Raw genomic sequence first — 26,157 nt, 5'->3', positions numbered from 1 at the left:
TAAGCCCTTTTTTAAAAAGACACAATTGTGAAGGTTTTGGGTGAACTTGTGAAAACCTATTTTGATAGTGAACGCTAATATCCCTTGTGTGAGGATATTAGGAGTGGAGTAGTAATCTGTGTGGCTTTTTTTTTAACAGGTTGTGTACACAAAGGTGAACCACTATAACTCTTTGTGTTTTGTGGATGTGTGATTTATATTTTCTATCTTTGATCATTCAGATTTGTGGGATGTATATGTGAATGTGAATGTTGTAATATTTACATTTCAAGCATTATGGGGAATATTGTAATAGTTTAGAATTTATTTATTGCTATTTCATTTATTTCCTTTCTGTTTGAATTTTGATATTCAATTTGTTCTAGAAATAAGGTTGTCCTGCCATAAACCTTTGGTTTTTATAGTGTAAGGTTGTCCTTAGAACAACATTGATATCAATCTCTCTTTTTAAGGTTGCTTTACATTCCAATATAGCGATTTATTAATAGTGCTATCTTTTATTCATTTATATTCCGTTGTTATTGTTTAAATTTCGCATTGTCCTATTCACCCCCCCTTTTTAGGACATAGCTTGGCCATTTCAAAACCTTACCATTAATCATCGGAGATAAAGATGGGTTGATGATGTACTCTTTGATTTGATTAATTCATTTTATTTCCAGGTCCAATTAATCCATCACTCAAGAAGGTTCATAGCTCTCATGGCTTTAAAGATAAACTTCACTTGATGGTGTTAAAAGATTTTGGGAGAAACTTTCATCCACATTCTCCAGCACCCCAAGTTCCTCTGGATATACCACGGAGTAAATCATGGCTTAAGAGGATGTTATTTGGAATAACTTTTATTTGGAATGAAAATAGCTAATGATGATGGCATTGTTAGGAGGATGTGAAAACAATATTGTTATTGTCGATTTTAGAAATGTAAGGAAACATGGGAAAATGATGAAAATTTTCTATAAAACTTTAAGAGCTGTTAAAATATAAATATTTACACATATAGGAATACAATAGAAAAAGAAAAAAATTGCATGTATAATAAATTTTATTTAATAGGGCTAAAGAGCATGTGCTATAGTAAGAAATAAGTTAAATAATAACACAATAATCACTTAAATCTCATAAAACTAATGGTTGTTATCCAAAACTAATAGCCCCAACTTTGATGGTGGGTCCACTACAAGGGGTGTTACCCTTACCATGGGCCCACATTGATGTATTTATTCTAAATCCACACCATCCATCTATTTTTCCATGTCAATTTATAACAAGAGACTAAGCAAATCCAAAGCTCAAGTGAACCATGCAATAGCAAAAAATGGTGATTGAAAACCCTACCAACCAGTCTATAAGTTCACAAAAACCCCAAATGGGGTAGCGATGGTCAATCACCATTATTTCCCATGGTATGGTCAACCTAACAATTCGATTTGCTTCATTTTAAGGCTCATAACAAATGGACAACATGGATATAGAATACATACATCAAGGTGGGCCGCACCTTCTTGGGGGAGGCCATTGACACACTAAAACACTCCCAATAAAAAGACAAACATCATGGCAGGCCCAAGAGCCTTTTTATTTCCCAACATATATCCATAAATAAGTCGGTAATGGAGTCGTCACTAACTAATCCGAGTCCATTTTGTATGGACTATCTCAAGACCACGTGAGGGAGGAAAAATGACTTGATTTTAATAGCAAAATCACAGCCCACATGATGGAAGGATCATCATAAATGCATGCAAAAGCAAGATCACCTGTATGAAAGGATCCTCCTAAATACAAATTGATCTAGCACATGTATATAGGTGCAAGATCAATCTTCCCATTATATTTGATTTACCATCTAGATCAACTAGGGTGGCCCATAGAATTCAAATTGCCAAAAACGTAACTTTGTTCTACTTGTTTCTATGAAATGCAAAATCCCCCATTTTTCTGAATCTCATAAATATACAAGACAATTCCACTCCATCCATCTATTTTGAAAGACAACAATGGAACAGGAATTGATCCAAAAATCAGGTAGGCCACAACAACGAAAATGTCATCCATTATAATTTTATTGAAGCTTACCACTGAGATAAAATGTAGGCACAAGTATCATCTTGATACAAAACTTTTGTCACCCAAGGCATTCAATCCCCATTGTTCCATGTGCCATGAACCACATGAGTTTAGGGTCTGCGTCATTTTTAAAATCATGTTGTATTATGATATTGTAAAATAGATGGATGGAGACGATTGGTCACAGACATCTCTTTGGGCCCCACACAATCCTAACTACTGGAATATCTCTATGTCGGTTCACAGGCAATAGTTCACTTCCTATTTAGATTCAAGGACAAGAATATATCTAACAGCTTATATCCTACCTTATCAACCCGTCATTAAGCAATCCCAAGCTAGACTAACCTTAGACTCCATTTAAACCCAACTCACTTGGATGAGTCAGTTAGATATGACCTTGATCCGGCTTATTTGGACTTGGACCTAAACCCAACAAATACGGTAGTCACGGTTTTAAGACTCGCTCGAGTCCCATTTGACTTATCTGAGTCGACTTAGTAAGACCTGAACCAATTTAATATCATGGGACACCTGAATAAGTTACCCCAAACTAGTGAGCTGGATTGATTCCCCTTGAGTTGATTAGATCCGATTTGTCCGAGTCTTAAATCCATGATACAAATGGATTCCACTCGGGCTTAAATCTGGACCCGATTTTTAAATCGTTCAGTTCAAACTCTGCTCTACCGTACTTGACCTAACCCATTTGAACAACGACATCGGACCATAAAATCCATGATGCGAATGGGGTTGAGCGATTGGATGTTTCTTGTTAATGGTTGTTGCTAAAATCTGTAAGCCCTAAAATCCCTAAATCCCTAAATGAGGGTCCACATTCGAATTGAAAATCCACAAATTACTAAATCCCCAAATTCATAAATCAACATTGAGCTTGAGAGAGATTGAGAGGGAGAGAGAGAGAGAGAGAGAGAGAGAGAGAGAGAGAGAGAGAGAGAGAGAGAGAGAGAGAGAGAGAGAGAGACCTCGCGTTTGTGAATAGGGAGGGCCTTGGACCACTGCTCGGCCAAACGAGGATCGGCAGGGAAATAGATGGGGAGTTGAGGATGGGATTGTTTTTCTCAGGAGTCGAGATGGAAAGAGATTGAGAGAGAGTCGAGCTGGAGAGAGAGAGAGAGGTGGGGAGAAGATAGAGAGAAAGGAGTGAGAGGGCTCTTTGGAGGGGCGCTGGAATGAAATGGGGGCGCGAAACGGGGGCGCTGGAATGAAATGTGGGCGCCCACTTGACATGAAATGTGGCCCCACCCTAATGGTCGGTGCTCTGTGGGCCCCACCATGATGTATGTGTTTCATCCATTCTGTTCATCCATTTTTACAGATCATTTTATTGCTTGATCCCAAAAATGAGAGGGATACAAATCTCATGTGGATCACACCACATGAAAACAGTAGTGATTGGATATCAATCATTAAAATCCTCCTATGGCCCACTATATTGTTTATTTGACATCTAATCTGTTGATTAGGTCATATAGACCCAGATGAAGAGAAAAAACAAATATCAGCTTCATCCAAAACTTTTATGGCCCCCAAAAAGTTTTTAATGGTCGACCCTCATTCAACACTGTTTCCTGTAATGTGGTCCACTTGAGATTTGGATATACCTCATTCTTGGACTTATACTGTAAAATGATTTGTAAAAATAGATGGATGGCATGGATGAAACACATACATCATGGTGTGGCGCACATAGCGCCGACCACCAGCCATTGGCGGGTGTTAGGGGAGTAGCCAATTCTTTCCCTATTGTTATATCCTATGGGCCCCACTATGATGTATTTGTTATATCCACACCATCCATCCATTTTGAGATATCATTTTAAGTCATGAGCCAGAGAATGAGGTAGATATAAATCTGTAGTGGACCACACCATAGAAAACAGTGAGGAGAGTGATTTCCCTTGTTGAAACAATATTAAGGCCCATCGTAATGTTTATTTAAAATCCAACTTGTTCAAAAGTTAAAAAGTACATTAAATAAGGGAAAACACAAATATCATATTAATATAGATAAAACTTTTGTTGCCTTTAGAAGTTTTTAATGGTGGGCGTCACTGTCCCACTGTTTTTTGTGCTAGGGACCACTGGAGCTTTGGATTTAACTCGTTCTTTCGATATTGCCCTAAAATGATCTCTCCAAATGGATGGAAGGTGTGGATATAAAACATACATCATATGGTGAGGCCAAAAATGAGAGGTATATAAATATCAAGTGGACCACACCACATGAAAACAATAGTGATTGGATATCCATCATTTAAATCCTTGTAAGGCCCACTATACCATTTATTTAGCATCCAATCTGTTTATTAAGTCATACATGCCTAGATGAAGGGGAAAAATAAAAATCATCTCGATCCAAAACTTTTATGGCCTCCAATATGTTCCCCTTATCTGTGGTGTGGTCCATTTAATCTTTGGATATGAATCATTTGTGGTCCATATATATATATATATATATATATATATATATATATATATATATATATAGACACACACACACGTACACACACCCGAATTGGAGTCAGGTTTCGGATCGAGTCGAGTCTAACCAGATCGAGTTTCGAGTCAAGTCAGGTCGAGTTACTAGATAACTTGAACTCGACTTGGTTTGAGTTCGGATTGGGTGAAGCCTACTCAGTTCGAACCGACTCACCCATTCGGTTCAGATCGAGTTGGGTCCGAACGAGTCGAGTCAGTCGAGTCATCTCATGCCCAGCTCTACTACTTACTATAATAGCCTTATGTCAAATGTCTTGATTCATCAAATATTAGACATCATATCCCACCAACCACTAACTTTAATTCTAATATATGTGACCCAATGCATTTATGCTGGTATGATAAAATTAAAAATATCTCAAAATATTTATTGAATATTATTATCCACTTGCATACATATGCAATGTTTTAAACACAATCTAAAACGCACGTTGGGACCAACCTGACCCGAAATTGACCACCAATGTGGGCCATTGCTTGTACTTCGGAAAAAAAAAAAAAACACTTTAACCACTAGGTTATGCTAATTCTCTATTTTGTGTGGATCTCAAATGAAGTAGAATTACAACCTAAAATTGACCAGAATAGTTTCAAAAGATTGCTTATGACAAAAAAAAAAAAAAAAACCAAAAGATATCACACCTGGTTTCAAATCACTATTAATTTGTGCAACATACGACCCATCTGCAGCCTAAAACAGAACTACTTCACATGCCTTAACATGGATGCAGTCCATTTAATCTTTGGATATGATTTATTTGTGTATTATCTAAAGGCTACAAAACTTTTTATATCAAGATGATATTTGTGGTATCAATTTGATCTTTGTAGTTTACCTTCATCTAGATCTTCTTTACATTATCAACAAGTTGGATTGCAAATAAACATTACTAAAACCTTACGATGGGCTCTTTTTAATTTTTAATGGCAAGTTACTATATTATCATTCTTTCCAGTGGTGTGGTCCACTTAAGATTTAAATCTACACAATTTTTTATACCTGGCCCAAAAATGGGTTGGAGAAACATAGGGGCGACAAGGATATACAACACATCATCACAATCTCACTTTTGTTATCTAACTTTTCAATTTTTCTTGTCAAAATACAAAATCTAGTTTTCTTTTTTAAAAAAATATATATTTTTACAATTTGTCAATTTTTTCACAATTTTGTTTAATTTCTTAAATTTTCTTTTTCAAAATATCATTTTTTTAATCTCACTTTTGTTATATAACTTTTCAATTTTTCTTCTCAAAATACAAAATCTTGTTTTCTTTTTTAAAAAATTATATATATTTTTTCAATTTGTCAAAATTTTCACAATTTTGTTTAATTTTTTTAAATTTTCTTTTTCAAAATATCATTTTTTTATCGAAATCTTTAAAAAAAAATAAATTATCAACAGTTTTTTTTTTTCAAAATTTAAAATTTTCTTAAACATTGTTAATTATTTTTCTAAGCTTCTCAACTTTTTTTTTTTTTTCAAATTCATAATTTTTTTGAGCTTCTTAATTTTTGACTTGAGCGGTTTAGGACCGTCTCTAATAGAGACGGTCTTTGATAGGGCTATAAGACGGCCAAGGACCGTCTCTAATAGAGATGGTCTTTGACAGTCTCAGATTACACGTAAAAGATGACTGATGATCGTATCTAATGCAGACAGCCAATAACCGTCTCAGATGACCGCATATAAGACGGTCAAGGAGTGTCTCTAATGTGGACGGTCTTTGACCGTCTCAGATGACCGCATATAAGACAGTCGAAGACCGTCTTAATTGATTTGTGGATGTTCAACATTTTAAGACAATATTAGGGATGGTCAAGAGCCGTATAAAATTCTAGAGACGGCTTACGGCCGTCTCTAAACCGTCTTTAAACCAAGGAATTTTAGAGACGGTCCTGGACCGTCTCAAAATCTGTCCTTTTTTTTTTTTCCATTTTTCACGTAGTGACCGTGCACTCATATGGGATAACTCCACCTATAAGGGAGTCCCATAAATCGTCTGTACTATGGCGTATGTAATGATCAATCACATCTCACAATAAACATGCAGATGATGCGTATGGGCATGTATCATGATACTATGTTGTCACATACTCAATCGGTATCAATAACCAGCATCAACAATCGGCCTCGACAATGTGGACATTTAACCCGCATTGCCCCCAAGGAATGACCAGCATAGAGCCTAACATATAGTGGACCCATGGCCTCACACAAGAGCCTAATATACAACACCATGGGTCTCACTTAAGAGCTTAATACACTTCACGATGGGCCTCTCACATGGGCCTAATATACATCACAATGGGCTCTATCGCCTGGCCCTCAAATGCACCACAATGGGCCTCATCACATAGGCTTCATATACATCACATTGGGCGTTAAACACGGGCTGAATACACATCAAAATGGGCCTCAAATACGGGCCGCATATACATCACATTGGGCCTTAAACATGAACTGAATACACATCAAAATGGGCCTCAAATACATAAATTGGGCTTCAAACATGGGCCGAATGCACATCACAATGGGCCTCAAATACGGGCCACATTTTCATCACATTGGGCCTCAAACACGGGCCAAATACACATTACAATGGGCCTAAAATATGGGCCGCATATACCTCACATTAAGCCTCGTTAATCGGCCTCGACAATCGGAATCGAAATCGGCCTCAACAATCGGCCTCGATAATCAGAATCAGCCTCGACAATTGGAATCGGAATCGGCCTCAACAATCGGCCTTGATAATCGGCCACGATAATCGGAATCGGTAACCGGCCACGACAATCGAAATCGACAATCGGCCACGACAATCGAAATTCCCAATCGGCAATGAAAATCAGAATCGGCAATCGGCCATGAAAATCAGAATCGACAATCGGCCACAACAATCGGAATCGGCCATCGGCCACGACAATCGGCCATAAAAATCGAAATCGGCAATCGGCCATGAAAATTGGAATCGACAATCGGCCACGACAATCGGAATCGACAATCGACAATGAAAATCAAAATCGACAATCGTCCATGAAAATCAGAATCGGCAATCGGCCATGAAAATCAGAATCAGCAATAAGCCATGAAAATCGAAATCGGCAATCAGCCACGACAATCGAAATTGGCAATCGGCCACGACAATCAGAATGAGTAATCAGCCATTAAAATCAAAATTGGTAATCGGCCATGATAATCGGCCTAAATGAGAATGGGCCTAACAAGGCCTAAGGGAAGGTCACATGTGCACATTAAACCATCATTACGCATCAATGTGGACATTTAACCAACATTGCTCTCAAGGAGTGGCCCACATAAACATCATTATATACTTCATGGAAAAATCACATGTCACATCGGGCCTTGAATACACAACAGGTGGGCCCTGTTCTAGGGCCTCAAATACACAATATGGGCCTCATCACACGGGCCTCATATACACAACAGGTGGGCCCTGCACCTGGGCCAAAGATACATCATGATGGGTCTCATGGATGGGCCACAACATACCAAATTGAGCCCCATTATATGGGCCGCAAATACATCACTGCGGGCCACACAAATAGACGGCATAGATATACAATACACACAACATGGCGGGCCACATACATGGGCTTAATATACATCACCAAGGGCCACGACCCATGAGCCAATGTATATAACATCGGGCCATATCAACGAGTCGAATCGAATGGGCCGAATCAAATGTGTCGGTACAAATGGGCCAAATCATTTAGGCCAATCAAATGGGCCGATACAAATGGGCCGAGTCAAATGGGCCGAGTCAAGTGGGCCGCTCCAATGGGCTCATATACATCAAATGGGCCCATCATGTGGGCCCAAAATACATCATATCGGGCCTTATCAAGTGGGCCCAAAATACATCAAATTGGTCATACCAAATGGGCCTCAAATACATCTCATCAGGCCTCATCAAGTGGGCCCCAAATACATTAAATGGGCCATACCAATGGGTCATACCAACTACACCCTTCATCTATTGCTAGAGATCATTTTAAAGCATTATTTAAAAATCATATCCAAAGGATAATCTGTACCATACCACAAATAATAGTGGTGATAAAGATTTCCATTATTAAATTCTAGTGGGCCCCACCATAGGGATTATTTCCCATCCAGTTTGTTCATAAGGTCACAAAGACTTGGATTTAGAGGAAAGACAAATATCATATTGGTTCAAAACTTCTGTAATCCCAAAAGGGATTTCAATGGTAGATGGTTAAACCCACTGCTTACTGTAGTGTGGTCCACCGAATAACTGGATCTATCTTATTTTTAGTTTTAAGCCTTTAGGACGAACTCACCAAATGAATGGACGGTTTGGATGCAACACACGCATCAGTGGTGGGGCCGTGTTGCACCCAGCACGTCATTAAGGTGGCTACTCAAAGCTCTTGCCCGTCCCAACAAGAGGGATGGACGGTTGGAGATCAGGTCAGCTTCGTCTAGCAACTGGACGGTGCAGATAAAATCATACATCATGGTGCAGTCCATGTAGTGGCCCACCTCTATTATATAGTATATCTATATCTCTCTCTCTCTCTCTCTCTCTCTCTATATATATATATATATATATATATATATATATATATATATATATTTACACACATCAGAGGTAGGGATTGCCACCGTCCACACCTCTCTGGACGATGGTGATTTACACGTTACATGTGGCTCCCAAGTGGGAATGGCCCACCAGAGATGCAATATAATATAATATAATATATTATATTATATATATAACATATATAATATATATAATATTAATATATATAAGATATATATATATATATATATATATATATATATATAAGGGTAGCCCAGATTCCACTGTCCAGATGAGTCTGGAAGGTGCAGATTTTTTTATTATTATAAAGGTGGGTTCCACGTGGAAGTGTCCCACCAGTAAAAGGTATTATATTATATTATATACTATAACAATACACACACACACACACACACACACGTATATATCTGTATACGTGTGTGTGTGTGAGAGATTGAGGGCAGCCAGCGTCCAGCGTCTTTGGACGCTGGACGGACAGCCAGGATGAAAATTCATTCATCATAGTAGGCCCCACATGAATGGACGGTTTGGGTGGCCCTACGCAACATGGTGGTCCCACGTCAGGTGGGCCACACTCTTGGATCAAGTTGATATTTTTATTTTTCCTTCATTCGAGCCTGTCCAAAAGGACTGCCATGTGGGTCACTCGGTGGATGGCATGGATAAAGATATATACTTCATGGTGGGCCACACACACATACAAGGTGGGTCACACACCGATTCATCATCATCGCCATACAAGGAGAGAGAGAGAGAGAGAGAGAGAGAGAGAGAGAGAAACAATGGTGCGCCACTATGGATCCCTCATGATTACATCACATACATCAAAATGGGTCTCACCTACAAGTGGGCCCTAAAATAAGGATCAACGGTGGATCACCCACCTATCGGCCTCCTTCTTTAGCTCCTTGGAAAGGTAATCGCCTTAGTTTCGATCTCAACGGAAGATGATGAGGTTTTGATGGTTGAGATGGGAGGTGAGAGAGGGAAAATGGGCCACACTTGTTTGTGGGAGAGAGAGAGAGAGCTTGGACGTTGGAAGCTCTCATGAGAGTTGGGGAGTGAAGATAGAAATGAGAGGGAGGGAGGGGAGTAATGGATGAAAGGGATGGATGGCATGGGTGATGTAAGGAATGAGAATGGTAAAGCATGGGTTTGTTTGAATTTGTGGTAAAAGAGGGATGGGTAGGGAGAGAGAGAGTTGACTTGTGGAGAAGAGGGAGTGGGTATTTTGTACTTAGGATAGGGTGAGGTGGTATTGAGGTATGGTGGTGTACTTGACTTGATTTGATGTGATAGGTCATAGAGATTCTCTCAGAATTCACAACGCACGGAATTTCTTTAGAATGAACACGGGCCCACATCTCCTGGCCCAGGTATCAGATTGGTGTGCGAGTCATGGCATTGGAACCGCGGCGACGACGCGACCGCTAGGGTATAAGTTTCGGGTCGAGCCAACTTCGATATACAAGACTCAACTTAGGATCACGCGCAAACATCGGATACAGGTTGAGGGTTGCTGAAATTTGACTGGGAGGACCATGGAAGCCTACGAAATGGTACGGGCTAGATATGAGCCTCACAGTGATCCCATAGCATTAAAGTTTCATTTAAGTAGCCTATAGAGCTTTAATGGGTACTCGGGCGATGGTGCATAGTTTTCACGTGTTCCAATGCATATGCATACATTAATTAGGTATCCCAGATAACACCCGAGTATAGGAAGTACAGGGTGTTACAATCTACCCCCCTTAAAGAAAATCTGATCCTATAGATTTGATGCTTCTAATATGATTAGGGACAATGACAACATAATTTATGGTGATTTTAAGTATTCATTATTTTCTTATGAAGGTTGTTTGTGTGTATAAATACGTATCACTATCTATCAGAACTAGAGTCGTTACAATCTACCCCCCTTAAAGAAGAATCTTGCCCTCGAGATTTGATAGCGCACATCTAATTATTATGGTACAAGTGGTAGGGTTATCCTAAAGTTACAATAAGATTTTCCATTTTCAGTGTTCGAGCTAACACGAATGGATGGTTGTAGTGAGTTTGAGCCCGATACATCAATCCTTTGCTTGCACAAAATAGTGGAATCACCAGTATCATCTTCCAATCCTAGTAAATCTCGATCTTCTTCTTGATCAAAGCATTGAGATCATTAGAATTTGCTAGGAAATGGAATTTGGATCAAACAACGCGACTTCGCTTAAATATGGTTTCATCAACCCATGATCTCCATTATTCTAGACTCCTGGGGAATATCAAGCAATCTTTTATTTTCCTAATCGATAATTTTATGTGGCCCATTACGCTTTCACTGTGCACTCTGATTATCTAAGCACTACTCGAAATTTCAAGATCACAATTTTTACATGAAACCTGAGTTTGAAATTTTGCTACATTTATTTAGGATTTCGAATCTAACCCTAATATGTGCAACTTAGGGTTGAAAATTTACCCAAAATTCCATAACTTCACCGCTAATTAATTTTGTGTGCTCGAATTTATAGGAAATATTATTTCTAAGTAAGGGATGTATTAGGGAATTCAAATTATAATTCCTAGTGCAATTTCTTAATTTTAGGGAGTGCTTATGTCTGTTTGATGTATAATATGGTGGGTAAGGGATTTCCTACAACACCCAAGTTCATTTCCTTTATTGACATTGTGACCATGTCATTTATAATTAAGAGAATTTTTATGAAAGTTCAACTTATGAGTCTCTAAAATTTATTTCTCGAGAGTCAAATTTAAGAAGTGTTTTTGTCATCCTTTAAATACATTATAGTAGGAATTTGTTTTCCCATGGTACTTTGGTTGAATTTCTAAATTCAAGTAACTATCCTAGTAGTTTACATGGAAACCAACGTTCTTGTTCCTAAGTTCATATGACTTGTCCTAAAATTTTCAAAGGAGACTAAAGTCTCAAATTTCTATGTTTTCAATTTTTCTTAACCCTAGTGGAATTTCTCATAAATTCGAATGGCATTCTTAATAACTTTCTAAGGGAACCTAAGTTTGGTTTCGAACTCCAGACACTTAGTAGTTCATAATGGGAACCTAAATTTAATTTCTATGTTCAAACAACTAAACTCAAACTTTCCTATGGGGCCTAAGGTTTTGCATCTCTATGTTCACAATTTTCATAATTCATAAGTAATTCCAACCAACTCTTAATGGCTATCCTAATGATTTCAAGGGAACCTAAGTTTGGTTATCTACATTCCCCGACTTTCCTAATTCTAAGAGAATTCCACATACATTCAAATGGTTAAATAATTTCAAATGGGACCTAAGTTTAGGTCTCTACATTCTCAAAATTTCCCTAAGTTTAGGGGAGATTCACCTAAGTTCCAATACCTAATTCCAACATTTTAACTTAAGACATTTAAGGTTTGTATAAGTTCTTTTTCCCAAAGGCAAGGTTTGTTTAGAAATTGTCTCTGATACCATCTTGTAACACCCCGGTTGCCGAAACCCAAGTACAGTACTCATTTTCCAAAAACCCGAGTGTTAACCTTTAACTGTAACTCAAATTTCACGTACATTTTTTTTTTCTTTTTGTCAGAGTTGGTAAACTAGCGGGATAGAAGCAAATCAAGTAAAAGAGTGAGTCTAAATATTCAAAATCAAATATTCGAGTGGTTACCCATAAACTTATACAAACTAATGTCTTAACCTTTACAAACATAATAACATAAATTAAATACACAAAGTCAGGAATGGAGAGTCACAAGATCATCTGGCTCCTCCCATTCCACATGAACACCAGCATACGCATCATCTACGTCTCTTGTACACTGAATACGGTTCGATAGCGTCAATGGCTATCCAGTGAGGTATAACTCCCAAGATTTATCGTATCATTAAGATAATTAAGCATAGTTATTAGAGACAGTATATAACAATTATTACACAATGATGATCATGAGAATCAGATAAGGTTCATTATATACACATTCATTAAATAAATCACACAAGATAGTCTTGTTTAAATGCATAGATGCATGCACATGCTTATAGACCAGGGGATACACATCCAGCTGGTAGAAAGTCGCCCAAGGAGAATTAGCCACCTGAAAAAGTACTCAAAGGTACGCCCAAGGAGAACCAGCCACCTGAAAAAGACTATGATAAATAAATAGCCCAAGGAGGACTAGTCACCTGGAAAAGTACACAGAGGTATGCCCAAGGAGAACTAACCACTTGAAAAAGATGAAAATAATATATAGATCGCCCAAGGAGGACTAATCACCCAAAAGAGTATACAAAGGTACGCCAAAGGAGAACTAACCACCTGGAAAAGACCAAAATAATATATAGATCGCCCAAGGAGGACTAGTCACCTAAAAAAGCACACAAATGTACACCCAAGGAGAACTAACTATAAGTGTCATAGTTTATAGCCCTGTGTGTTGTCAAATTTGTGGTGCTAAAGACACTACTATGAAGCTTGCATATATGAAGAACAATGCTCTACTCAAGATCAATTTCGATTAACAATCACTGTTCACAAGTCAAGACTCGAGAACGTGAGATTGTTATCAAGATCTCAAGATGTATTCAAGTTCTACCTCAAGATCTCAAGAAGCTTTCAAGTTTGAGCTCCATCAAGACTTCAAAGGTCACATGTCTCCTATGTTCAATGTCCTTACTTCACTTTTGAGGTATGACTGACCTTAGGTTGACCTTTAGAGTAGGTCATTTTGGATATATAATTCATATGTTTTCTATAAGTGAGTTTGGTCTGTTCTAAGACTAGTCTTGGACTTTGTTCGACTAGTCCTAGCACTGCTTCGACCTGTCTAAGAAATTCCATGATTAGTCGTAAGTTTGTTACAAAAATTGAAAATTTTCTGTTAGGCTTCGACTAGTCCTGGGGACTATTCGACCAGTCGTAGGAACAGTGTCGACTGCATCTTCGATCTATTGTAGAGCTACGACTCAATGTATAGCGCTGAAAATTGACCTCCTTCGACTAGTCGTGTTAATCTACGACTAGTCGTAGGAGACCCACGACCAATCGTAGACCACCTACGACCAGTTGTAAAACTATCAAATCTTATCGCGTCTAAATTTTTCAAATATCTGTTGGTTCTACGATCAATCGTAGAGGTCCTTAAACCAGTCGAAGGTGTGATTTGCTCACCTATAAATATAGCACGAATCTCAAAATAAAATATGAACTTTAAGCTAAATTAATTCGATCTTCTGAGAGATAAGTCGGTGCTCCATATAAGCTAAGTGTGCATATTTAATATTCTCTTTCTTTAGCTTTCTTAATTGATTTTGTTTCTTGCATTCCAATCTAATCTGAGAAGAGGAATTGTTGTTTTCCTTTTTCTGGAATCAAAATCAATTAGAGCTAGCCTTTTTGTTTTAATTTAAAATCTATTAGAACCTAGAACCATTATAAAGTGAGTATTGGACATTGAACTTTGACATTCAAATCTCTACTCGACTTGATTCTTCTAGGCTGCTACAACAAAGGAGAAAATCAGGTATTTTACAATTTGTGTAATTTACATTATTTGGTTTTGTTTGAGGTTAAGCTAGAAAAATCTCAAAGTTGTTGGTTATCTGAGGAGAGCCAGAAAACTCAGAAGTGAGGGTTATTGAATTGTGTAAGCCCTTTGAAAAAGACACAATTGTGAAGGTTTTGGGTGAACCTGTGAAAACCTATTTGATAGTGAATGCTAATATCCTCTGTGTGAGGATATTAGGAGTGGAGTAGCATTCTGTGTGGCTGTTATTTAATAGTTGGTGAACACACAGGCGAACCACTATAATTCTTTGTGTTGTGGATGTGTGATTTATATTTCCTATCTTTTATCATTCAAAATTGTGGAATGTATGTGTGGATGTGAATGTTGTAAATTTTACATTTCAAGCACAGTGGGGAATGTTGTAATAATTTAGATTTACATTACAACATTATATTTTTGTTATCTCTTTATTACGTTATGCTTCTGTTTCTCTATTTGTTCTAGAAATAAGGTTGTCCTACCATAAACTTTGGTTTTTGGTGTAAGGTTGTCCTTAGAACAATTTGTGTTTCTATTTCTGTATTTTAGGTTACTTTCCATTCCTATTCTGTGATTGTTATCTATTCTTTATTTCATATTCCGCTGTATTTATTTTTAATTTGGCATAGTCCTATTCACCCCCCCCCCCCCCCCCCTCTTGGACATATAGCTTGGCCATTTCAAGTGGTATCAGAGTCTAATAGCTCACTCTTATTTCTTTTATTTGGATTTGATTCCTGAGCTAACGATCTAAGCTATATATAAGATGTCAAATTTTGATAGCCTATCAGTCACTAGGCCTCCACCCTTTGATGGCTCCAATTATGCCTATTGGAAAGATAGGATGAGGATCTTCCTCAAATCAATGGATGAGAGTGTGTGGCAAGCCACAGTGACTTAATGAAACCCACCTACCACTGAAGTGACTGGTATTGATGGTTCAAAATCAATGAAAGTAACACCATATTTCTCATGGACCACCCTTCAGAAAAATGAAAGTAGTGCTAATGCAAAAGCACTAAATGTAATCACTTGCGCACTATCACCGGATGAGTTCAAAAGAATTATATCCTGTGATACTGCAAAGCAAGCCTGGGACATATTAGAAATGACACATGAGGGTACTACAATTGTTAAAAAATCTAAAGTCCAACTCCTCACAACTAAATTTGAAGAAATTCATATGGAGGAAAATGAAATCGTAACGCCCTGAAATTCGGGGGTCGAGCATAACTCAGCTCCCAAGTTTCAAAACATCACTTATGCAACATTTGTAATGATGGATGTATGTTGTCTGTATGAGTGCATAAAACATGGAATAGATTAAGCCAAACTGCAAACATAATTCAGGGATAAGTGAAAGTCGCAAGCGGAAGACTTAAAGAAATATATGTGAATATGTACAAGTCCCTGTGACATGTATGCTCTGCCAGGTCATAATTACAAGTGTTTGTTTCAAAAATATACGCATCAAAAGGAAATCATCTATTACAAAGAAAACCCAGAATCCCCGTAGATCAGGACACGGCTCACATGAACCCGCCTGAGAACTGCATAAAAGAAAATGCATCCTTGTCATCCTCATACTCCTGCTCTGCCTCAAGGGTCGCATTATCATCTACATCTAAGACAGAGTCTGGTTGGTGTTGAAAAATCATCCCAGAATGTGGGAGTGAGTGATCAACTCAGTGGAACTATACAGTAAAAGTTAGCATGTTATCAAATCAATCAAGCAGTAATGATAAGGCAATACAATCAAACACGTCCTAATAACTCTTGTTAATGCAAGGATGTATGTAGAAATGATGCATGCTCTCGCCTGCACTCCCTCAGCGTCTTCATCTTACGATACGCATGACAACCTCTCGCAGTGCCAACGACGCCAACGCACATGCAATGTGGTGCATGAACATGATTACCAAGTTGTTATTAGTCCTTTTCATACAGCAGGATTGGGAAGCTAAGGTACCTTCCTCATATCAATTCCCAAACGGTGATCCATTTTAGGGTCGTCAGTCCTAGACAATCTCATACGATCATATGGTTCTAGGTCGCTGCAAAGGGCTTATCACCAATCAATGCATGCCTATCATACCTTAGTTACTACCCTAAGGCTCGTCGTCTCAATGCAGTATCAAGTTATGCTCGAGGTCACTACAAAGGGCTCATCACCAATCAATGTAGGCCGACAGCACGAATATAGTGTCCCATACCACCATAATCGGCTCACGAGTCTGGTGTGCTCACTGGTCACTACGGGGAGGCTCGTCACCCCAGCGTAGGCCGACAACTTTTTCTACGGTGTCCCATACCACCATGCCCGGCTCATGAGTCTTAGTGGATCTAGGTACAATGGTTAACCGGATTGCATTGGTAAGTTTGGTATCCTAGATTCAAACAATAGCGTCCATACATGGTGTACATCCACCGGGACAATCGGGTTACTTGACGAACTTGACTAGCCCGAGTGCACGTTGAGTTGAACGACATAGAGTGCGTAAACACTCCGTGTGGCCAAACCACTGCCGACAACCCTAATATGACTCGGTTTCGTCAAACACGTCCTACGTGGCGAAAACAACCTCGGCCACGAACTCAAGGTTTGTTACCAATTCCCTGGACTATTTCATAGTCCCAAACATCTTCAATTATATCATATATTCACACTAACAATTTAGAACAGTAATAAAGCAACAATTCTAATCATACAGTATGTGAGCATTTGATGAATATCAACTTAACATGGATTTACATATAAGTAGTACTTGAAGTTAAACAACAAAGAATGTAAATTGCATGTAGGAAATCATACATACCAATAGGATAGTTGAGAATCTCTTCTTAACGCTCGTAAACAGAATAATATCTCACACTTGATCATGCAGACATTTCTACAAACACTTAAACTACATATTCCAACATACATGACGTATGTTGGTGATAACACACATTTGGACAATTCCTTTCACTAAGGAGTTGACACACATATAACTAGCACAAATACACGACAATTAATCATGGCAAACACATGTTCATATTTCATACGTACACGATACTTTTTACATATACAAGGAATACACAAATCTCAATATATATCATATATATCACGAACGCAATATAAACTTCGCATTTGGCATGTGAAATTGCACCCACAACAATAATAAACCATTAACCAACATTGAAAGCCTTGAAAACGATAACCTATACGAATATAGTCCGCACCTTAAACCAGAAAAAGCGCATAGATCTGATTCAGACGATAAGTCTTCGTCAACGGCGACTAGATAACCTAAGGCATGAATAGAAATGAGCTACATCAACACTTAGACTATTCTAAGCTCTAAAACAGACTAGGGTTTGATTGACTTACCCAAGAATGAACTTAGAATCGCCGGAATAACGATTCAGAAGTGATGGTTTAAGGATGCAGAGTAATAAAGAAGCTAAAAACATTTCCCCATTTGAAATTTGGTTTTAAAACCAAAAAAAAGGGAATTCCCAAAAGGGCCCTCCTTTTTTCGATTTTAAATTTTTTTTTACCATTTTTTCCTAAACCTTAGAAAAATAATTAAAAAAGTTTAAATTTATTAAATCTTTAAAATTTAAAACCCAAATTTTTGGGGAAAAAAAACAAATTTTAAACCCTTCCCCCTTTTTTTGGGTTCCCGTTTTGTGAAACCCCAAAAGTATTTATTGGGTTTTTTATTTAAACCCGGGGAAATTCCCCGGCAATCCCCAAGGGGCGGGTTTTTCTGGGCCCCAAAAGGCCGGGGCCCATTTCCTTTTAAAATAAACCCTTTGGGGTTTTACTTTTCCCCTTTTCCCAAAACTGTAACCCTAAATCTAAAAGATTTTCAATTCTGCAAACTATATCTTTTTCCCCCATTTTCCTTGGGTTCAACCCGGCCCAAATCCCGGGACCATTTTGGTTCCCCCCCCGATTTTAAATTTCTTTCCCATTTATCCCAAAAAAAACAAAATTTAAATAAAATTAAAAATTTTGTTTTTAAAAATTTTTTTTTAAATCAAAAAATTTCCCAGTTTTAAGTATTTATGGTTTTTTTTTTGGGAAACAACTCATACCCAATAAATAAACCCAAATGAAAATTTTATTTAAAAAAAAATAATTCTTTTTTCAATAAAATTTAAAATTAATTTTAAATTTTAAAAAAAAGGAAACCCCTAAAAAACAAATTGTTTTGTAAAAAAAATTTAAAAAATAAAAAAAAAATCCGGGGAATATGGTGCTCAAGTGGGCTATTGGAAAACCATTTTAATTTTAAAAAAAATAAAAAATATAAAAAGGAAAAAAAATGTTAAAATAAAAAAATCTTTTTTTTTTTTTTTTTTTTTTTTTTTTTTTTCCCCCCTTTTTCCCCCCCCCCCCTTTTTTTTTCCCATAATTGCAAAAAACCCCCTTTTTTCTTTTTTTTAACAAAAAAATTTATTTTAAATTCCATTTGAAAATATGGTTAATAAAGGTAAAAAAATTTAAAAAACCCGGGTTAGGCAACAACAAACCAACACTTAAAAATTTTCCAAAACCTTAAATATTAATTTAAATTTATTTGGAAAACAAACAAATTGGGTTTTAATATTTAAGTAAATTAAAAACATGTGAAAATAAATTTCTATTTTTCCATTTTGGTTTATTTTTTAAAGGTTTTTTTTAGGGGAAATTGGGGAAATAAAATTTGGTTTTTAGATTTGGGGAAATTGTATTTATTTCCACTATTTATGTTGCTCTAACATCCAAATTAAAAGGTAAAATTTTAAATTTAAAGGATTACAAGAAATTTAAATTTTTGGAAAAGAGGGTAAATTGGTTTTTAAAATAAAAATTTATTTTTTTAAAGACTTTTTTTTTCCTTTTTTTTTTTTTTTTTTTTTTTTTTTTTAGATTAAAAATTTTTTTTTTTTTTTTTTATTTGGGTTTTTTAAAAAAAAAATTCAAATTTTGGAAAATTACAAAAAAAATTTTAAAAAATTTATGGGGTTTAAATTTTTTTTTTCTTTTAAAAAATAAACCCCAAAAATCTTTAATTAGACTCACAAACACTTAATAAACCATTATCAAAATTAAATTTTGTTTTAAAAAAGGAAAAATTTTAAAAATTTTTAAAAAAAAGGGGGAATTTTATTACAAAGAAACTTTTTTTTTTTTTATTTTTTTTTTTTTTTTTTCCCCCCAAAAATTTTAGAAACTTTTTTTTCCTTTTTTTTCCCCAAAAAAAGAAATTAATTTTAAAAATATTTTAAGGTTTTTTAATTTAAAAATTTGGGAAAGGAAGGGGCCGGGGAAAGTTTTTAAAAATTTTTGAATTAAAAATTTTTAGCAATTTGGGCAAGGGAATTGGTATTTAAAATTTGAAAGGGCCAAGATTTTTTTTTCAAAAATTTTGTAAAGGAAAATTTTAAAAAAAAAAGGGTTTTAAAAAAAAAGTTTGTTGAAAAAATTTTTGAAATTTAAATTTTTTTTAAAAACTTTTTAACCATTTAAAAATGGTTTAAAAAATCATTAAAAATTAAAAGAAAAAGGGTATTTTTTAAATTTAAAAAAAATATTTAAAGCAAAAAGGTTTTTAAAAAAATTTTGAAAAATTCTTTGCAACATACATACCAAGGTTAAATTTCAATTTTTAAAAAAGTCCCCAAAAAAAAAAAAAAAAAGGGTTTTTAAAATTAAAAATTTAAAACCTTAAAAGTTCCCTTTTAACAAATTTCCCAAAAACCCTTTTGAAAATTTAAAGAGTTTTTCAAAAAACAAAATTTCCCAAAGGGTTTTTTAAAAAATAAAGAAAAAAATATATGCAACCCAAAAAATTAAAAATTTTTAAAATTTTGTTTAAAGTTTTAAAAAAAATTTAGCTCAATAGAAAAAAATCTAAAAGGAAAAAAAAAAAAGGTTTTTTCCCAACCAAAAGAAAAACAAATTTCCGAATTTGGGAAATGGCCAAATTCTTTATCATAAAATTTCTTAAAAAAAATTTTTGGGGTTAAAAAAAATAAAATTTCTAAAAATAAACTTTTCAAAAAAAATAAAATGAAACTTTGACAATTTTCCCAAAATTTTTGAAAAAAAAAAAGGGTTTAAAAATTAAAAGGAAATTGTGCACATGGCCCTGAGGGACCAAAATATCTTTAAAAAAATTTTGGAGAACTAACGTGGCCCCAAAGCCAAAGTTTAAAAATTAAAACCAAAAATTTAAGGGTTGAAAGGGAAATTAAAAAGGTTTACCCCTCAAAAATTTTAAAAAGGGGTTAAATCAAAGGGAAAAAAAAGGGTTTAAAAAAAATTTTAAAATTAAACCCTTTTAAAAAAAATTTTTGGATAGTCAGGTGTTACCAGGAAAACCAAATACATTTTAAATTTGGTTAAAAAAAATTTTAAATTTAAATGGGTTTTCTTTTGAAAAAAAATTTTTAAGGTTAAAACCAACAAGGGAAAAAGGTTTTCCCAAAATTAAAACGAAATTTAAAGACGGTAAAAAAGTTTAAAATTTTTTTCCCTTTTAAAAATTTCGGTGATCTTTCAGGAAAAAAAAAAACCCTTTCTGAGATTTTTTAAAAGGTTTAGAAAAAAGTTGGGAAAAAAAAAAAAAAGCTTTTAAGGATCACTCACTACTTTTTACATTTCCCCCAAAATTAAAATTTTTTAAAAAAAGAGTAAAAAAGGGTTTAAAACAAAAAATTAGGGTGGTAAAAAAAAAAATTTTAAAAAAATTTTCAAATTTGAAATTTATTCTTTTAAATTTTTTTTACAAAAATTTGTTTAAAAAATTCTAAATAAGCACTTAAGGTTAAGGGTTTTTGGGAAAAAAATTTTGGGTTTTTAATTTTTCCTTTATTTAAAAAACCCAAAACTTAAAAAAAAAGCATTAAAAAATTTAAATGAATTTGATTAAAATTTTATTTAAAAAACAAATAAAAAATATATCATTATAATGACAGTTATGAAGTAGAAAAATGGGAAAATGAAAAAGTTTAAATTTACTTTTTTAAATTAAAACCTCTTTAAGTTTAAAAAATTTGGGAAAACAACCAATTAAAATCAAAGTTTTATTAAGAATTTAAATTTGGGAAACTGGTTGTAGGACCAAGAAACTTTTAAAATTTGGATATACTTTAATTGCACTATATTTTGTTTGATTTGAAAATCATTTGTTTGTTTTTAAAAAATTTTATTTTTGGTTTTCAAAAAAAATTTCCCTTATCTTTAATGATTAAATTTATTTGGAAATGGTTAAACTGTTTTTGGGAAAAACTTTAAAAATTTGGATTAAAGAGAAATTTTTTTTATAAATTTTTATTTTTTTAGAAAAATTTTTAAATTTTTTTTAACAATTTTAAAACCATTAATTTCGGGTTTTTAAAAAGTTTAAATTTTGGAATTTTATTTTTAGGAATCCCAAATATTTAAACAACCAACAAGGGGTTTTTAACAAAATTTGTTTTTTTTTTTAAAAAAATTTTAAAATTTAAATTTCATAGGAATTTAAAAATTTTGAAAAATTTTTAAAAATTTTTTAAAAAATTTAAAAATTTAATTTAAATTTGTTTTAATTTGATTGGTAGATGATTAGTGATTATTCTTTACAGATTTCATCTCCTATTTATAGAATCCGGGCAAAAATTTTGGGAATTTTTTTTAATTTTATTTTTAATGGGAAAAATTTTTTTTTTAAAATCTTAAGTTGCCAATTTTCTGCCCCATTTTTTAAAATTTTTGTTTTCCATTTCCTTTTTAGTTTATCTTTTGTAAAGTTATTGAAATTTTTTTCTTTTTAAAATTTTAATTTAAAAAAATTTAAAACCCTTTTTTTAATTTTTTTTTTTTTGGTTCTAAATGAAAAAATTTTCCTTTTTTTTTCCCCTTTTCCCTTTCACCCCTTTTCGACCCGGGTTTAAAGGGGAAATCCAAACGATTTTTATTTTAACCCTTTAGTTAAGTTAATTAGGTCGATAAATTTTTCTTCTCTTTGATTTTAAATTTTCCCTTTTTTTCATGGTTTTGCCCCTTTTCGGGTTTTTGAAAAATTTATTTTTCCATCCTTTTCAAAAGCATTAAGGTGTTCGCATTTGAAATGCCTTAAGATTTTCTGCTTCCTGGGTCTTTGAATATATAAGAATATCATCTATGAATACTATGACAAAACAATCTAGGTGTGGCTTAAATACTTTGTTCATCGATACTGCTGGTGCATTTGTTAGTCCAAACGGCATCACGAGAAACTCGTAGTGGCCATAACGAGTCCTAAAGGCCGTCTTTGGTATGTCTACTTCTTTAATTCTAAGCTGGTGATATCCTGACCGCAAATCTATTTTGGAGAAAAACTTGGCTTCTTTCAACTGATCGAAAAGATCATCTATCCTAGGAAGTGGGTATTTGTTTTTAATGGTAACCTTGTTTAGTTGGCGATAATCAATACATAACCTCATCGAGCCATCTTTCTTCCTTACAAATAAGACTGGTGCACCCCACGGTGATGTACTCGGCCGAATGAAACCCTGCTCCAATAACTTTTGAATCTGCTCCTTCAGTTCCTTCAACTCTACTGGTGCCATACGGTACGGTGTCATGGAGATTGGAGAGACTCCGGGCATAAGATCTATACCAAATTCGATCTCCCTTCTTGGAGGCAACCCTGGTATGTCTTGAAATACATTGGAAAACTCACATACGATTGGAATTTGATCGATACCTACTTCATGTGGTTCTTCCTCCAAAAGTGTTAAGAAATCACATGACGGTCCATTCTTTTGCTTTCCAAGAAACTGGAGTCTCGGTCGCCCAGGAATAGAGAATGTCACGGTCTTCTCAAAACAATCCAACTTTGCATGGAACGAAGCTAACCAATCCATTCCCAGAATAACATCGAACTCTTGCATGTCTAATACGATAAGGTCGGCTAACAATACGGAATCTCCAACCATGACAGGGCAAGATCTACATATCTGATTTAACACTACGGAGCTTCCTATTGGTGTAGCAATTACTAAATTCTTATCTAGGAGTTCAGGAGATAAACCCAATGTATGCACGAAAAGAGTCAAAATAAAAGAATGTGTAGCTCTTAAATCAAATAAAACTTGAGCGGGCGAGGAATAGATAATTATGGTACCTTCCACCACTGCTCCATTAGCATTTGCGTCTGATGGTACTATAGTAAACACACGACCCTGGGCTGGTTGTCGAGAAGCCTGACCTTCCTGCCTCGGCTGATAGTGTTGTTGTTGTGGGCGTTGCTGCTGCTGAGGGGGTCTTTGTTGCGAATTTCTCTGATACTGTTCCGGTACTTGATGATATGGGGGTCTCTGGTACTGCGGTTGATGTGCTTGAAACTGTGGCTGAGGTCTCGGGTGCATCTGAGGGAGCGCCTGATAATGTGGTTGCTGAGGTGGTTGTTTACAAAAACGCGCAGAGTGACCCTCTATTCCGCAGTTATAACATTTACCCGTAAATCGGTTCATTGGCTGAGCAGGAGTTGAGGTATTTGTTACCATCGTCTTTAGTTTCTTAGAAGCATCACCCTGTGTTTGAGATGTATTCGATGCAGCCCTAGCATTGCTCTTCGCTTCTCTCTTTTGGTTACGACTTTTCCAGAATTCTTCGTTGTCTCGCTCTATCATTAGAGCCCGTTCTACTACATCGGCATACAATCTAAGCTTAAGTGGAGTCAACTTGTTACGAATTGACCCTCTCAGACCTCGTTCAAACTTCTTAGCTTTGCGAGCTTCATCCTGAATCATAAATGGGGCAAAACGGGATAATTCAGTAAATTTAGACTCATTCTGGCCTACAGTCATCTCTCCCTGTTCTAAGCTTATGAATTCCTCTGCTTTTTGCTCCTGTACACACTCAGGAAAGTATTTCTCATTGAATTTCTCACAGAACATATCCCATGTCCATGCAGTATCTTCTTCAATTGTTCTAGCAATTGTCTCCCACCAGTGGTCGGCCTCTCCCTCTAACATGAAAACCGCAAGTGTAACCTTCTGCTCCTCATCACATCCTAAAACAGTGAATATCTTCTCTATTTGCTTTTTTCACTTTTCTGCCTCCATAGGGTCCGATAAACCCTCAAAAGTAGGCGGCTTCAATCTCTTAAATTTCTCTATTAAGCCCCCAATGCCATCCTGCACAACTTGGGCGGCTCCTCTATTATCACGACGAATGTGTTGTCCAAGAATGGTTGCCATGTCACCTAAAGCACGAAAGACCCCATCCAGTGATTGGCCACTTTCGGTGGTCCCCGGTGTGGCTGCCACACGACTAGCTCGACCTCTACCTCTATTTTCACGCCGGCTCCCAGACATGTTCTAAATCAAACAATAAGCTTTAGATATCACATAAGGATGGATCACTAAAAGACAATACTACAAGTTAAGTTTTGATCACAACAACACTCGTAGGGGATATATCCTAATTTTCAAAGTGACTAAGTTTTCAAGTAAAACCCTAGGTCCTCAATGATTCTAAACTTGAGCTCTGATACCAATCTGTCATGCCCCGAAATCCGGCACCTGGGTATATCCAACCCCGATTCCGTACCCGCAGGCATGACTTATGTTTTGTATGTTTACACTTCATATTCCACGCATATATTGACAAAATAACCTCATTCATAAAATATAACAATCCAAAATTTTAATAATTAAACATTTATTTAAAGAAAAATGTCCATGTTCCGACTATTCAAGATTATCATCAAACACATATCATCGTAATGTTGTCATACTAAATGTTCATTACACTTATTTAGAAAATGGTAAATAAACAAAATAAATAAAAGAAAATCTCTTTAAGCTCCTCCATGTGATCCTGATCCTGAAATTTTAAAATCCCAACAGGGTAAGCTGCGAAGCCTAGTGAGTAATCTCAACACAGGTTTCAAAATAATCTCATATAACATGAATAAAAGTATTAAAAGATACAATATCTATTTAGGTAAAACAACAAATGAGGAGATCTAATAAACACCAAATTTCAAGGTAAATTCAAAGAAACATGAATGAATGAAATCAACATATGATATACTCCATAATAAAGGTGTGGTTTATTCTTTTTAACACCAGGGCCAGTTTACACCGGTTGGCCAACACCCGCGCCAATACAACACCTAGCCTGGCAATGGGAACCTCTTGCATGACATGCTCACCCATCCAAAGGGCACTTGGTGAGGGACCCATTTGTACGTTAGCTGGTCAAACTACTACCCTACCGAACCTGGCAGTGGGAACCTTTTGCAATCCTGACATGCTCACCCACTCAATGGGTACAGTAGATGTTCCAAAAGGTACCAATTGGGTTTCTGGGACTTTCAACCCAAGGGTCTTGATCGCCCCACCTATTTACGCTTTAGGGATTTTCAACCCAGAGGACTTAATCGCCGCACCTATTTTCTGGTGTTCCAAAAACTGTTCGAAGTATATATAA

The 26,157-nt window shown here is 35.7% G+C and overlaps 1 protein-coding gene across 1 annotated transcript in view; it reads right to left on the bottom strand.

The window, feature by feature from the left end:
* LOC131224339 (uncharacterized) overlaps window positions 1–24,527 on the bottom strand; it is a 43,165-nt gene extending 18,638 nt beyond the window's left edge. The window contains exons 1-2 of the mRNA XM_058219857.1: window positions 23,843–24,527; window positions 23,181–23,728 (exon numbers count right to left, since the gene is read on the bottom strand). Coding sequence (XP_058075840.1) covers window positions 23,181–23,728; window positions 23,843–24,527 — 1,233 coding nt within the window. The remainder of the gene's footprint in view (window positions 1–23,180; window positions 23,729–23,842) is intronic.
* Window positions 24,528–26,157: the final 1,630 nt, after the last annotated feature.

This window comes from Magnolia sinica, chromosome 13 (genome assembly GCF_029962835.1).
Source record: "Magnolia sinica isolate HGM2019 chromosome 13, MsV1, whole genome shotgun sequence".
In the NCBI taxonomy this organism is placed as follows: Eukaryota; Viridiplantae; Streptophyta; class Magnoliopsida; order Magnoliales; family Magnoliaceae; genus Magnolia; species Magnolia sinica.
The sequence above is the reverse complement of the archived record's forward strand: the minus strand, read 5'-3'. Positions and strand labels throughout refer to the sequence as shown.